A 15,210-nucleotide genomic window follows, 5' to 3' on the forward strand; every position below is an offset into this window, starting at 1 on the left:
GTGACACTGAGAATTGCATCGTCGTGAAAAAATCTCCAAATTTTACAATGCCCTTAATTCAGAGAAACTCGACCAACTTAAAGTTTATGAAAAAAAAATGTTCATTATTTTTGGATCAACCTATATTATGTGAACAAACATTTTTGATCATGAACCTCAATAAAAATTCTTTACGATCAAATATCTCCGATGCCCATTTACAAGCAGTTTTGAGAATATGAACTACAAAATTAACACCTGAATTTAAAAAAAATGAACAACAGTTTCATTCTTCTCATTAATTTTTTTGTAATGTTTATTTTTCGTGATTATAAATTTAATAGTGTATATCTAAAAATGGTATTTGACTTGCGGCCCGCCGCTCATTTTGAATTCTTGAATTTGGCCCTCCATCCAAAAAGTTTGCCCCCCTCTGAGTAGCCTAAGCTGTAAAAGGTAACCCTAGCTAGACCCATTGGATCAACGAAATGTGGAGATATGTCATGTCAATTTATGTATTTGTAAAATATATCAATGGACATTTTTATTATTATGTAGATTGTAGGCTGATCATTCTATCGCAATAATATCCTATGAATATTTTTACGTAACATATAGCAACATTATTATTTTTGTCTATGTTTGAAATTGCTAAATTGTGACAGCTTCAGAGTGGTCGTGCTTTTGGGATTAATTTTTGTTTTCAAAATATAATATACAAAATGGTAAGTAATCTGTGAATACCTCTTTAATCTCTCCGATATTCTTCGTTATTTGTCGCTTGGGTGATTCGTTTTTAAATTCTCAATCCAGAAATTACATTATTTTTGTTCCCCTTTTTCATCCGGCAGTCGCCGCTTATTTAAACAATTGTTTTTATACAATCATCTGATGGAACTATCTGGAATAGTTATAGATAAAATGTATCGAAATTTAATTTCCGTTGTCTTTTATCATTTGGCGAAGCCGATTTAAGTCATTGTTTTCGTTACCATAAATTGTCATGGTTTCTAGAAACGTCTGTCACCTGACTCAACCTTCCTAACCTATTCCGTTGTGTGTGTGGGTGTGATGAATGTATTCATCAGTTTTATGTACTAACTTTATAGTTAATTGAATGGTAAGCAATTCGATTGGATACCTATAATGTATCCGACATCCACTGCCAATTAGTACTTTTGAAAATCTATTAATTACATATAAACAAATGCATTTTTTTACCTTGACTACTGAAACATTACTATTTTGTGACTTCTACTTTACAGATGTATTTTATATGCAAAAGTTTATATACTGGATAAACCTTACCCTATCTACACTATATCGTTACAAACTACCGTAATTTTATAATAAGTACTCCAAAAACCAAATCAATACCTAACACAACCTACTTATTTTTGGGTTTCAGTAGGTTGTGTTATGTTTTGGTTTGATTTTTGTTCTCTAGTGACCTTTGTCACAAGAACTATATGGAGTACTTATAATAAAATTACCATACCGGATATGTTTAGTGGGTTCTTGCCAGTTTAAGGGAAACCAGCGGCAAACTAATTTTCAAAAATAGCCGATATACTGGATTATTTGTTAGGTTAGGTTTTCATTCTTGAATTCATGAAGTTTGTGAAAATCAGCTATGAAAATTAGCACAGTTCCCGCCTGGCTTCCTTTATATCCATTTCACCGCTGACGGCACAGCTGTTGTGCCCTCATTCGTTGGCCATTCGATGTAATTAGCATGTTATTTAATGGTCGTAATTAAATAGTAATTAAATGCTCCGCGCGGACTAGGTTAAACCAACTTGTACTGTTTCTTGTTATATATTTAGTTTTTTAAATATACACTTGCAGATACCTATGAGCTTTTATTCTATATAATATAGGTACCTTTATGTGAGTGGGGGGGGTTTTTGCTGAAAAGTAAATGAAAATACTATTTAAGTAGGTATATGTATTTGATATAATATATAATTGACTATGGTGATACCTACTTGAATTGTGATAATATAACTATTCCATGGTCTAAAAACATTGTTAATTCTATGGTAAGTATTAGAATTATTTATGTTGGCAGCAAAATACCGGAAAGAGATGGCCGTATGGCAAAGTTTTTTTTTAAATGCGTTGTTCGTCGAGTATTGCAGACATTAATGTTCCAATTTAATTAGATTCAATAAAAACATTAATTTGATATTGATCGGTATCGAATATTTAATAATAACGCTGTAATTATTATCAGATTTGTTAAATACTTACGAGCACCCACCAGAATTTTATATAAAGTATACGATTGTATTTCTATTTTACTTACTTACCTATTTTCTTATGTCTTTCCCTTATTTTCCAATGGTTTTTATTATGTATTTTATTTAGACATGCATGGTCTCAATACTGTGCGGCCATCTATTTCTGATAGAACATGCCATGGTGAACTGTGATACGGCCAACTGCATATGTAATTTTTTTTATAATATATAATTTTATATAGTGCCGCAGATGACTGCATGACCATTTATCATTTTTTTTTGGCGGAGATGCTTTTCGATCCAATAATTTTATTGTTAATTTAAAGTTTAATATTTTCATACACTTTGATGCATCGTTATCACACACTAAGGTTAGGTTAGTTTGGGGTAGATGTTAGGTTTGGTTGGGTTTGTTCTAAATAGAAATTTATAAAAGGTTGTGCGGTCATCTGCGTCACCATTACCGTAAAAAGTTCCGCACACAAAATGCGGCAATATTGTGGATCCAACTCATATCCTATGCCTGTGTATCTACAAGGGTCAACTTACTTAATCTCATAAAAGAGATGTCTCACGTGATAAGTGGGTTTTAGATGCTTTCGTATGTGAGGTATAAATTTTTGTTTTTCTGTAATTGCAGCAGCCCCAAATAGTTCTGCTGCGCGAAGGGACGGACACGTCGCAGGGAAAGCCCCAGCTGCTCTCCAACATCAATGCATGCCAGATGGTCGTTGACTCCGTAAGTATATTTTAATTTATCAACTATGTTCTGACTATTCTATACATCTTAGCAATAGAATACATCTGATTTGCTTATTATTTTTTTACATCTTTTTATCAATAGAAAAAAAAATATTTTAACAAATTATTAAACATTTTTTATTGTTTGTAATAAACGTGATAGTACTCAGAAATCCGCCACCCCAAAAACCAAACAAGTGTCCAATTAATGAAAGCGGCGGATTATAGTGGATACATATAAAATATGGTAAAAATTAAAACAGGTAAGTAGGTATTTCATAAAAATAGTTTTTTTGAGAAATTTGTACTAGTAAATTACGGTTTTATTTATAATCAAAATCAAGTATTTACATACATAGGTATATAAACTAAGTTTATTAAATAAATATTAAACAGTAAATCACTTGGCACAATCAATTGTTCTTTGAGGCAAATATTCTTGAATGGCTTAGGATTCTTGGCTTTCCCTATGACCAAAAGGTTCATTTAGTGTGTCCCCGGTTTCATTGGAGCATGCCATAATAATTATTGTGATGCGGTCTTTGTGCACTTTCCTCCCTGGTACATTACTTTCTTCATGATGAACGCGTTGTATACTTGTACGTGGCGGACTACTGAATTTGACAATCAAATATCGGTGAATTATAGAGCTTGATTTTGTGCTTTCAACTAGTAACAATAACAGCGGATTATAGTAGTTGTCGGATAATCGAGCGGCTGGTTACTGAGAGTGTACTGTGTATCTAATTCTCTAGTAGCCTGTTCTTACTTGCTAACAGAAAAAAATAAACATTTTATTATTTCTCTATGAAATAAAATTTTTATAAAGGGTTGAAAATAAAATACAAACGTAATTTACCACTAATATTGCTCATCTTCCACTTCAGGCTCGACGGGCTGGTGTAATGGTACAAGCAAAATTTGCAGCACTAAGTTTTCATCGACGGTGGTGGGGCGAATGTTTTGCATTAGTCATTTACATTTGATTATTTACAGGTTCGCACAACATTGGGCCCCCGGGGCATGGACAAACTTCTCGTTGACGGCAACGGCAGAGCCACCATCTCGAACGACGGAGCCACAATTCTCAAACTCCTAGATATCATCCATCCGGCAGCCAAGACACTTGTTGATATCGCCAAATCACAAGATGCTGAGGTATTTTATTTTTATGTCTACTTGGTAGAATTCACAAAAAAATTTACATATGTACCCATTAAAAGATGTTTGATTTTGTCTTTATCTTGATAGTTTGAGTCTCATAAGCTAACTACCATGTTCAATCCTAAACAGAACAAAATAACAAATCTGAAAACCATCGCAAAAATCCCCAAAACAAGCATGGCATTCATAAACTACAAAAGAAGTTGTTTATTGTACCTACTGACTTCACAAACCTTGGATTTTTTTACTTTTTTCAACCATATTATGCGTGGATACTTTTTCAATATTGTCGGCGAAAACACCAATTAGGTAGGTACTTAGACACTTGTCATAAACGTAATGTGATCCCGGCGGCATCCTGTTTGGTCGGATTTTATTGCTTAGGGTCGAAATGTTTTTAAACGATCGACACATTGACAGTTTTTCAGGTTTTCTGTTCAGTTCCAGTTCGAAGCCCTGGGATTAACAGACCTTTTTTTACGAGGAATACTTGTTAGCTATTCACCCAACCCACTTGGTCCTTGCACTTGATCAAATACACAGAATACACATTGATAAATAACATACATATTTTTTTTTGACCAGCGGTAGATTTGAATCCACGACTTCGTTTTTATACAAACGGCCGACCCTCTTCACTCAAAGGCAACATGTCCTACTATACTTACTAATACTTGTAAATCTTCCGAATGACAGGTTGGTGATGGCACAACAACTGTTGTGGTGTTGGCCGGAGAACTTTTACAGCGTCTTCGACCGTTTGTGGAGGATGGAGTTCATCCGAGGGTCATCATCAGGGCTGTACAGCTCTCCGCGCAGCTGGCCACGCAGAGGCTGAAGGAGTTGGCCGTTAAGGTTGACTGCTCTGACAGGTTTGTTTACAATTCAATCGTAATGTTGCATGTTGTAATTTTTCGCCAAAATTAGCAAAAACATAGAGGAGCCCCCTCCTACAAGTGGCATCTCTTGTAGTGAATGCATTTTGACTATGTGAGCTCCAGAGCTCTAAAAAGTATTTATAATTATAAAATCCAAATTATGGCAAAAATAAATAAAAGATTATATTTGAGAAGAAATTTGAACGAAACAATCATTTTTGGGTAGGATAAGTAAATTAAATTGAGTTTAATTGAGCAAAAATGCTCAATAAATTATCAATTTAGTTTGGTCATGTGAATTGTTTGACATTTATGTTAGAGTTTTATCGACTTCGAAGATTTTCACGATTTTATTAATTTGCGATAATAAGTATGTACTTATTGATTTTTAATTGTTATTTTTATGCATGAGTAATTGAAGCATAAAAGGAGTGGAATCGAAAGTAGCGGCAAGTTGAATTGTGAGATATAATCTTTGAATTGATTTTTCAGACAAGTTCTTGAAAAGTGTGCCAACACAGCCCTCAGCAGCAAGCTGGTGAACCAACAGAAGCCATTCTTTGCCAGGATGGCTGTAGATGCTGTCCTTTCACTTGATGGGCTGCTACCTCTTGATATGATCGGAGTCAAGAAAGTTCCCGGAGGCGCTTTGGAAGAATCCTGCCTTATCTCTGGTAATATTGCACTTTTATTAGATGTCCGAGTAACTAAATGCATTTATCTTGTCAATGTATTATAATAATCTATGATGTTTTTGGTATATTTCCGCCTTAATTTTCATATAAATTATTATTTATAATATGTTTCATATCGACGTTTTTTGCCTCTCCTGTAAAATTTGTTCAGTGAGGGTTACGCCCTTTTTCCTAAACACAGTCGATATGTCAGCAAAGTAAATATTGTTGGACACAGTTGGTTAGCCCTCCGCCCAATCCATTGGGTCAATGCTCTGGATCCAAACGAACATTGGAAAAAACACCTGTAAATTTGGTACAGGATTCTAACCATGTCCCATGTCGTTCGCTTCAATGCTTGACTGAACGCTACTTGCACAATAAAACTCTTTCCTACTAATGAAACTTTTTAATGTGAATATTCTTTTTCAATAGACTGGCCATGTTTATTGTGATAGTAGTATTGATTATGTTTTCATTTTAGGTGTTGCATTCAAAAAGACATTTGCATATGCAGGATTTGAAATGCAACCTAAGAACTACAAGGACTGCAAGATCGCCCTGCTCAATATTGAGCTGGAGCTCAAAGCGGAAAGAGACAATGCCGAAGTGCGCGTTGAAAATGTTGCCGAGTACCAAAAAGTGGTTGACGCTGAATGGTCGATCCTCTACGAAAAGTTGAGGTTGATCCACGAATCAGGCGCATCTGTTGTCCTCAGCAAACTTCCCATTGGTGACGTTGCCACCCAGTACTTCGCTGACAGAGACATGTTCTGCGCGGGCCGTGTCTCTGAAGAGGATCTCAAGAGAACGCAGAAGGCGTGTGGGGGTGCCGTGGCCGCCAGTGCCAGAGACATCAGGCAGGAAGCTTTAGGTAGGGCCGCCGCCTTCGAAGAGAAGCAGGTGGGCGCTGATCGTTTCAACATATTCACAGGCTGCCCCAATGCCAAAACATGCACTCTCATCCTCCGAGGGGGAGCAGAGCAGTTCTTGGAAGAAACGGAGAGGTCTCTGCATGACGCTATCATGATCGTCCGACGGGCCATCCAAAACGATTCGGTGGTCGCCGGAGGCGGAGCTATTGAGATGGAACTCTCAAAATACCTCCGAGAATACTCCCGATCGGTCGCAGGCAAGCAGCAATTGCTGATCGCCGCTGTCGCTAGATCTTTGGAAGCCATCCCGCGCCAGCTGTGCGATAATGCCGGTCTTGACGCTACCAACATGCTCAATAAACTCCGACAGAGACATCATCAGGAGGGTGGCACCTGGTTTGGCGTGGACATTGAGAAGGAAGACATCTCAGATAACATGAAAGAGTGTGTGTGGGAGCCCGTGGCCATCAAACTAAATGTATTGACCTCTGCGTGCGAGGCTGCCTGCCTCATCCTCTCCGTCGATGAGACTGTAAAGAACGCGAAAGCTGATGCCGCGGGGGGAGCTCCACAGATGCCGGCGGGGCGAGGAATGGGCAGGCCCGGTTTCTAAGTCCACAAATTAGAATATTTTCAATTATACTTTTAAGAGATAGCTTTTAATATCTATGAGGAAAATATAATTACTACATTATAATATCGACAATACCCTGATGAACAGCTCTGGATACAAGAGGTAGGGAGAGTTAAGTAAAAAGCGCAACCGTTTTAGCAGCGACAAAAAACAAAATTTGATGAACCTATGCGATTAGTTAATTTCATTGTATTTTAAATGTGGTGCAGATAACTGAATTGTTAATGATCATTGACCAGAATTCGATGGATGTGTTTTTCGAGTCCCGCGCGGTACATATATTTAAAATATTTTCTAGTAGGTAGTGTTTTCGAGCTATTTAGATACCATGTTTAATAATTTTAATTATAAGATTTCGTTTTTACTGACTACCCACGATGGCCGCGCGGCATAAGCGTCGGCCTATAGCATCGTGGGTCGGACATAGTAAAAAAAAAAAATGTTTTAGCCAGCTCGACTGCAACACGTTGAAAATGTATGAATGATTTTTTTAACATTCACAAAACACATGTAACTTAATGTTCCGCCACACGATTGCAACCTTTTGGTTTGAAAAAACAGCTGGTGTCGCATGCAGCAAATTTCACCTGACATGCAGCGAAGGTATAATCCCGAAATGTCACACTTTGTCATTTTATTTTGGCCTGCCGTGTGATTTTACTCTTGTGTCATGGCCTCGCCTACGCGCGCAGAAGAAAGTTGCATGTTGCGTCTTTATGGCTATGTCCCAGTCGAGACGATTTTTAGTGTGCGACTAGGCTTACACTCGCCTTATCTCTCGGGTCCAGAGTTAATTTCCTCTTTATTTAGCTTTATACACCTCAGCATTGTATTTAATTTTATCTTTTGTGAAGATAATAATCCTATATTGTTATTTAAAATACATTTCAAGAACATATGTCTACTTATTCATTGTTCATTGCAATCGTGCGAAGAATGTGGGACTGGAGATTTCTTCCTCCCTCCTCCGCCCTCCCATACTCAAAAACCCTGCACATCTGAATCATTTTCAGTGCCCCAATGTCGGGATATCATTTATGTACACGTCTTATAATGTTATTCCGCCTACCATGTATGCATTTAAAAATACGAAATTTTAATCCAGTATTGTAAAGTAAAATATTGTGATCAACATAGGACAGTATAACAAAATGTATTATTTATTTTTTGATAGGAATTTCGTCAACTTGAACCGTGTTCAAAATTCTGTATGTCTTGCTGTTTTCATAATTTTGTTTATAATAGCTTTGTCACCCATCGCTTTCATCCATTATGATAATTTTTATTAAAAAATACTAATAAACAACACTAAACAATAAACAGTATTTCATTTATTATGTAGCTATATTTCTTCCAAACACCACTGATCTTTTATTGAAAAAATGCTGATAACACACATGTCAGCTGAATGCAGAACTATTCTAACTTACATTTGAAATTTTTGAGGAGAGAGTTTTATGAAACAATTTACTGAAATTATTTTTATTTATGTATGCATCATATTTTAGTAGGATTATTGATGAAAAAAATGGTGCATACACTTTTATCAAACTATATAAATAACTAAAGTAGGCTGTTTCAAAAAACTCTTCTGCAAAATATTTCAAATGTGAATTAGAATAGTTCTATGTAATCCTAAATTGCTACCTGAGTAGGTAAATGATGAATCTTAAATGTAAATTTTATTTTAAAAATGAAGATAATTAGCTGACAGTCACTATGACCGAGTGTGTAAGGCCCTCCTCCCACGGCGCAACTCAAATCTGGTGGAACTGGTTGGTGATGGTACTCATAAACTGACCAATGTGATGATTCGCACACGGCGCTAGTGAGACCACTTGAAATAATAATCACATAACCTCAAACTGTCAAACTGTACCACCAGCTGTTTTGTACGAAAAACCAACAACACGCACGCTGCCGCGTTTACTTGAATAAAATTAGGTTATTTCAATTTTGCTTGTCTTGTACTTTTGACGTCTTGGGTTGTAAATGGTTTTTATAGCATGATACTTGTTCGCAGTGCTACCAATTTTGGTAAGAAAATATGATTTTTCACCGAATCTAATTATGTTGGTACCACTGTTTTACGGTGACTGGAAACTTGAGAGACCGCGCGACTAGCATGTCGCATCTCTTCGCGACCGTTTTGAAGCCGAGAGATTCCAGTCTCGCCGTCAGCGAGCCGCCATTGAAATACATTAGCTAGATACTGGCTGGAATTTTAGTTTCAGTTCTGACGGACATAAGTTGCGCCGTGGGAGGATGGCCTAACGCGTGGGCTTGTGATGTTTGTCCCAGATCTCGTAAAAAAATACACATGTTGTTTATCAATGTCAATGTGTGTCAACCTAATCGATTGAGCAAGTGGTTAACATCCATTTCTTGTATAAAGAAAAATCTTTTAATACAACCTCCACCATGTGGAGTCTTAGATTATAATCTACTTAGGATCTGTCACGGTTTAAAAATAAAGATTATTTTACATGAAAATTTTTTTGAGGCCCTAACGGTATCAAGAAATAAGCACAAGTTTTCTGTGCAGATATAAAATTACAGATATATAATATTGAGCTTGTAAAAAATGTTGAAAAATTTAAAACAGTTTCATTATTCTCATTGAATTTTTGGCTATTAGAGAATCATTTATTTTTTTATGCTGAAATTCCTTTTTGTATGTCTAAAAATAGTATTTTTTTTGAAATGGATGGTGTATTGTTAAATTATTACTACATACTTACATTGACCATTTCGAACACAAAACATGGTCGACCTGTACCTAAACCAAAACAATCTCATCATGTATGTATAACTGCCTTTAATAGGACAGTCTGCGTCAATTTTTTTAGAATGAACGATCATAAATTGATTTTTCCATTGATTGATTGATCAACCATACTAAAATCATGTAATACTAAATGCTCAGTTAAGTGATAGTCCAAATTCTTGGTTTTCTCAGTATAGTGGAGATTATACCTTGTAATTATTACTCATTGCAATAAAAAACATACTATAAAAAAAGTATAGTTTATTAATTTATATAAAAAAGTCGAACAAGTACAAATGAACAAAATATTTTAAAAAGATGTTTGTATACCCTGTTAAGAATGATACAAAAAAAATATTACAATTTATTGTTATTTACAGACATCTGGAACATGGCATTGTAATAGCCATGACAATAAAGCAATACATTCTTGGCCTGTACACATGCGTAGATAAGATGAACTATAGCTAAAGATATGACATGAACCTTCTTCTATTAAGATGGTGCCTATGAATGAAATTGAAGCAAAAAAGGACTTCTGGTCTACTGATTACGTTAGCTACAAGTGACTTCACATTGCAGTTTCATTTGGAGAGAATTTCACACATGTTTTTACTGTGACATCATTTGTTTCCCAATTCGCAGGGCCGCTCTCAGACATAAAAACACCTCATGGAAAGATAATCTCTCGGTACTTTTATGTGGGCAGACGAAAGCAATTTACTGATGATTATTTTTAAGATGAATTATCATAAAAACATCGAGAAATGTAAACAAAACAAGCAACGGACTTCAAACCACATAAACGCTAGCCGCCATTTTATTTTCAGGGCTGCCAATAGAAGAAGATAATAATGAATTTGTTGCCAATACATCCACACAAAATCATTTGATTCATAAATCGAATTGCTTTCAAAATTCCTAATACGAAATGTGTCACCATGCGGCGCCCACCATAGCCAATATACATTGAATTTTTTCTACAACAAAGGTTAAAAGATGTTTAACTTCCTGCATTTTTGTTGTGATAATAGTATTGTTTACAGCAAATCTATGAATGTGTAAAGCCCCTTATTATATCATTAGTAAATGCTCCGTATATAAAATTATTAGCAAAACAACATTAATTGTGTGGCTAATTAATGTATATTATAGTATAAAATAGTACATATATTAAGTACATATTATTTAGTCAGGAAGTGTTGGATGAAGTGAATATATTGATATGACAGAAAACGTCAATAATTATCAGGACAGCTATTTTTAAGTTTAGTTTTTTATGGTAAATCAGATTACATGTTTTTAGATGTTTAAATATTAGTAAAATGTTGTAAATTCGTAACCCAAAATCTAAAACATCCTGATTTACCGCAGAAAACCATACTTAAAAATAGCTGCCCTGAGAATTGATGCTTGTCCACTTCAGTATATTCATGCCTTACACATAATATATACATAATGTAGTGATGATCATGAAAAACTTTGACTAAAAATCCAGTGAATGTATCACGGACAATAAAAAATAAAAAAACTCCTTAAGCATACTTTCTCTACAAGGACCTCTCCATAGATTGGCACGAATTTCATTATTTCCTATCATAAAAATACATATCTTATTACCTACTATCATTACATTTTTTTAATTAAACTTGATACTTGACAAACCAATTTATTATTATTTTGTACATGAATAAAATAATAATATTGTTTACAATACTGATAAATTTTATCTCGGCTGCCATATTCTGATTGGTAACAAGATGACCAATCATGGCAGAGGAGTAATACCAATGAACACAGGGTTTTCAATAATTTTATTGTCCTCTTGCTATAATTAAATGGTAAAACTGATTACGTACAGATGCCATATGCGGGGACACTAATTTAATTATTAATACTACCAACTGAATGTAAATGTCGGAAAATAAATTCAAATTAATTCAAAAAAATATATACAGTCGAACTTGGTTATTACGATAATAGTGAGATCTCGGATGTAATGAGGAAACATTTGTTGAGATTTTACGTTTATGACACTAGTTAAGTGTCTAAGTAGGTACCTAATTGGTGTTTTCGCTGACAACATTGAAAAAGTATACACGCATATGGTTGAAATTGCATGTAAAAAATCCAAGCTTTGTGAAGTCAGTAGGTACCTACTAGCGTTGTTTCGGGGATTTTTTCGACGATTTTCAGATTTCTTTATGTTCTATACTTAAATAGAATATGGCGCAGAAATTCTTATAACAAGTAATGCTTATAACGATGCAAATTCAGTCGGTACCATCTTCCTCGTAATAACCAAGTTCGACTGTAATTTTATTCTAAAACTGTGTGTGATTCAAAAAGGTTGAGAAGTTCTCATCTGTATTACATCGGTATTGAGATATATGCGAAAAAGCAAGGGGATTTTTCAGCACTCGAAATGGGAAAGTTCACGAACCGGAGCACTCGATAATTTTCTAACATAAATACACAAATTTTATGTGTATTTTTTAAAAAATAAGTGCTAGCTTTTTTGTTATATGATATATCTAGCTCAGACGGTCAAATTCTTTTTTCCACGAGAAGTAGTGATATCTTTACCGATTTCACGAACCGGAATGGCGTTCCGGTCCATTTCGAGCCCTGTTGTTCATGTTGTGTCCAGAATACAGAATTTACAGTATCTATCTACGTATCTTCAATTTTATCGTATCTATTGACATGTGAAACCTAATTAATTAATTATATGTTATGAAGGTGTGCAAATTTTCAAACCACATAAACGCTAGCCGCCATTTTATTTTCAGGGCTGCCAATAGAAGAAGATAATAATGAATTTGTTGCCAATACATCCACACAAAATCATTTGATTCATAAATCGAATTGCTTTCAAAATTCCTAATACGAAATGTGTCACCATGCGGCGCCCACCATAGCCAATATACATTGAATTTTTTCTACAACAAAGGTTAAAAGATGTTTAACTTCCTGCATTTTTGTTGTGATAATAGTATTGTTTACAGCAAATCTATGAATGTGTAAAGCCCCTTATTATATCATTAGTAAATGCTCCGTATATAAAATTATTAGCAAAACAACATTAATTGTGTGGCTAATTAATGTATATTATAGTATAAAATAGTACATATATTAAGTACATATTATTTAGTCAGGAAGTGTTGGATGAAGTGAATATATTGATATGACAGAAAACGTCAATAATTATCAGGACAGCTATTTTTAAGTTTAGTTTTTTATGGTAAATCAGATTACATGTTTTTAGATGTTTAAATATTAGTAAAATGTTGTAAATTCGTAACCCAAAATCTAAAACATCCTGATTTACCGCAGAAAACCATACTTAAAAATAGCTGCCCTGAGAATTGATGCTTGTCCACTTCAGTATATTCATGCCTTACACATAATATATACATAATGTAGTGATGATCATGAAAAACTTTGACTAAAAATCCAGTGAATGTATCACGGACAATAAAAAATAAAAAAACTCCTTAAGCATACTTTCTCTACAAGGACCTCTCCATAGATTGGCACGAATTTCATTATTTCCTATCATAAAAATACATATCTTATTACCTACTATCATTACATTTTTTTAATTAAACTTGATACTTGACAAACCAATTTATTATTATTTTGTACATGAATAAAATAATAATATTGTTTACAATACTGATAAATTTTATCTCGGCTGCCATATTCTGATTGGTAACAAGATGACCAATCATGGCAGAGGAGTAATACCAATGAACACAGGGTTTTCAATAATTTTATTGTCCTCTTGCTATAATTAAATGGTAAAACTGATTACGTACAGATGCCATATGCGGGGACACTAATTTAATTATTAATACTACCAACTGAATGTAAATGTCGGAAAATAAATTCAAATTAATTCAAAAAAATATATACAGTCGAACTTGGTTATTACGATAATAGTGAGATCTCGGATGTAATGAGGAAACATTTGTTGAGATTTTACGTTTATGACACTAGTTAAGTGTCTAAGTAGGTACCTAATTGGTGTTTTCGCTGACAACATTGAAAAAGTATACACGCATATGGTTGAAATTGCATGTAAAAAATCCAAGCTTTGTGAAGTCAGTAGGTACCTACTAGCGTTGTTTCGGGGATTTTTTCGACGATTTTCAGATTTCTTTATGTTCTATACTTAAATAGAATATGGCGCAGAAATTCTTATAACAAGTAATGCTTATAACGATGCAAATTCAGTCGGTACCATCTTCCTCGTAATAACCAAGTTCGACTGTAATTTTATTCTAAAACTGTGTGTGATTCAAAAAGGTTGAGAAGTTCTCATCTGTATTACATCGGTATTGAGATATATGCGAAAAAGCAAGGGGATTTTTCAGCACTCGAAATGGGAAAGTTCACGAACCGGAGCACTCGATAATTTTCTAACATAAATACACAAATTTTATGTGTATTTTTTAAAAAATAAGTGCTAGCTTTTTTGTTATATGATATATCTAGCTCAGACGGTCAAATTCTTTTTTCCACGAGAAGTAGTGATATCTTTACCGATTTCACGAACCGGAATGGCGTTCCGGTCCATTTCGAGCCCTGTTGTTCATGTTGTGTCCAGAATACAGAATTTACAGTATCTATCTACGTATCTTCAATTTTATCGTATCTATTGACATGTGAAACCTAATTAATTAATTATATGTTATGAAGGTGTGCAAATTTTGAATCAATTTGGATTTCATATATTCTATGATATACTGCGACCATTAAATGAGTGCACTTCCCACCACAATGCTTGTATTTGTAAATAAAAGATTTAGGTGCAGTGCAGGATGAGCAATGGTGAGAGCGGTCAGAGTATGATTTCCACGGTTTTTTAACGTGTCAAGATTGCTTGCGCAAATATGGCTGAAATAAGCGTGGCGAGTACTGGCATCATGACTTGGAAATTGGAAGCTGCACCGCCTGTGCAGTCATCAACGTGTTTGAAGAGATCGACGTAGTTTGTAACCATTTCATTGTCTGAATTTGATGTCGCCAGACCAACTGTTGAATCCTGTGAAAGATGAACAATTTTTATAGACATTTTAAAAGACAATACAACAATGGTGATATGTGGAGGTAGGGTGTGGAGATTCGATATAAATAGTTAACACTTAAATTTGTCAGTCATAATTATTTATTTTCATTGACCTAAGAATACAAATTGCAGATGGTGCTGGTTAGTTTTTAAAAGTTTAGTTATGCTATGGGCGAACTGA

At 34.6% G+C, this 15,210-nt stretch overlaps 2 protein-coding genes across 9 annotated transcripts in view; one reads left to right on the forward strand and one right to left on the reverse strand.

The window, feature by feature from the left end:
* The first annotated feature begins 626 nt into the window (after positions 1-626).
* Positions 627-11,422, forward strand: CCT7 (chaperonin containing TCP1 subunit 7). The gene is made up of 7 exons (XM_085954249.1): positions 627-704; positions 2,863-2,961; positions 3,960-4,121; positions 4,824-4,999; positions 5,498-5,679; positions 6,164-8,917; positions 9,453-11,422. Exons 1-6 carry the CDS (start codon positions 702-704, stop codon positions 7,165-7,167), a joined length of 1,626 nt encoding a protein of 541 aa, XP_085810375.1. The 5' UTR covers positions 627-701; the 3' UTR covers positions 7,168-8,917; positions 9,453-11,422.
* Positions 11,423-13,570: 2,148 nt separating this feature from the next.
* LOC147066802 (transferrin-like) overlaps positions 13,571-15,210 on the reverse strand; it is a 30,330-nt gene continuing 28,690 nt past the window's right edge. For 7 of the 8 annotated variants that reach the window (XM_085954239.1, XM_085954246.1, XM_085954242.1 and 4 more), the window contains exon 16: positions 13,573-15,005. In XM_085954239.1, coding sequence (XP_085810365.1) covers positions 14,826-15,005 — 180 coding nt within the window. In that variant the 3' untranslated portion in view covers positions 13,573-14,825. Of the gene's footprint in view, positions 15,006-15,210 lie in introns of all 8 variants that reach the window. The other variant, XM_085954240.1, reaches the window with a different exon arrangement.

This window comes from Rhyacophila brunnea, unplaced genomic scaffold (assembly GCF_057557595.1).
Source record: "Rhyacophila brunnea isolate RB1 unplaced genomic scaffold, BYU_Rbru_1.0 scaffold_4, whole genome shotgun sequence".
NCBI lineage: Eukaryota > Metazoa > Arthropoda > Insecta > Trichoptera > Rhyacophilidae > Rhyacophila > Rhyacophila brunnea.

Coding starts and splice junctions, on each gene's coding strand:
- CCT7 (XM_085954249.1), top strand. Junction 4,122..4,823: donor CCAAATCACAAGATGCTGAG/GTATTTTATTTT, acceptor TCCGAATGACAG/GTTGGTGATGGCACAACAAC. Junction 5,680..6,163: donor AGAATCCTGCCTTATCTCTG/GTAATATTGCAC, acceptor TTTTCATTTTAG/GTGTTGCATTCAAAAAGACA.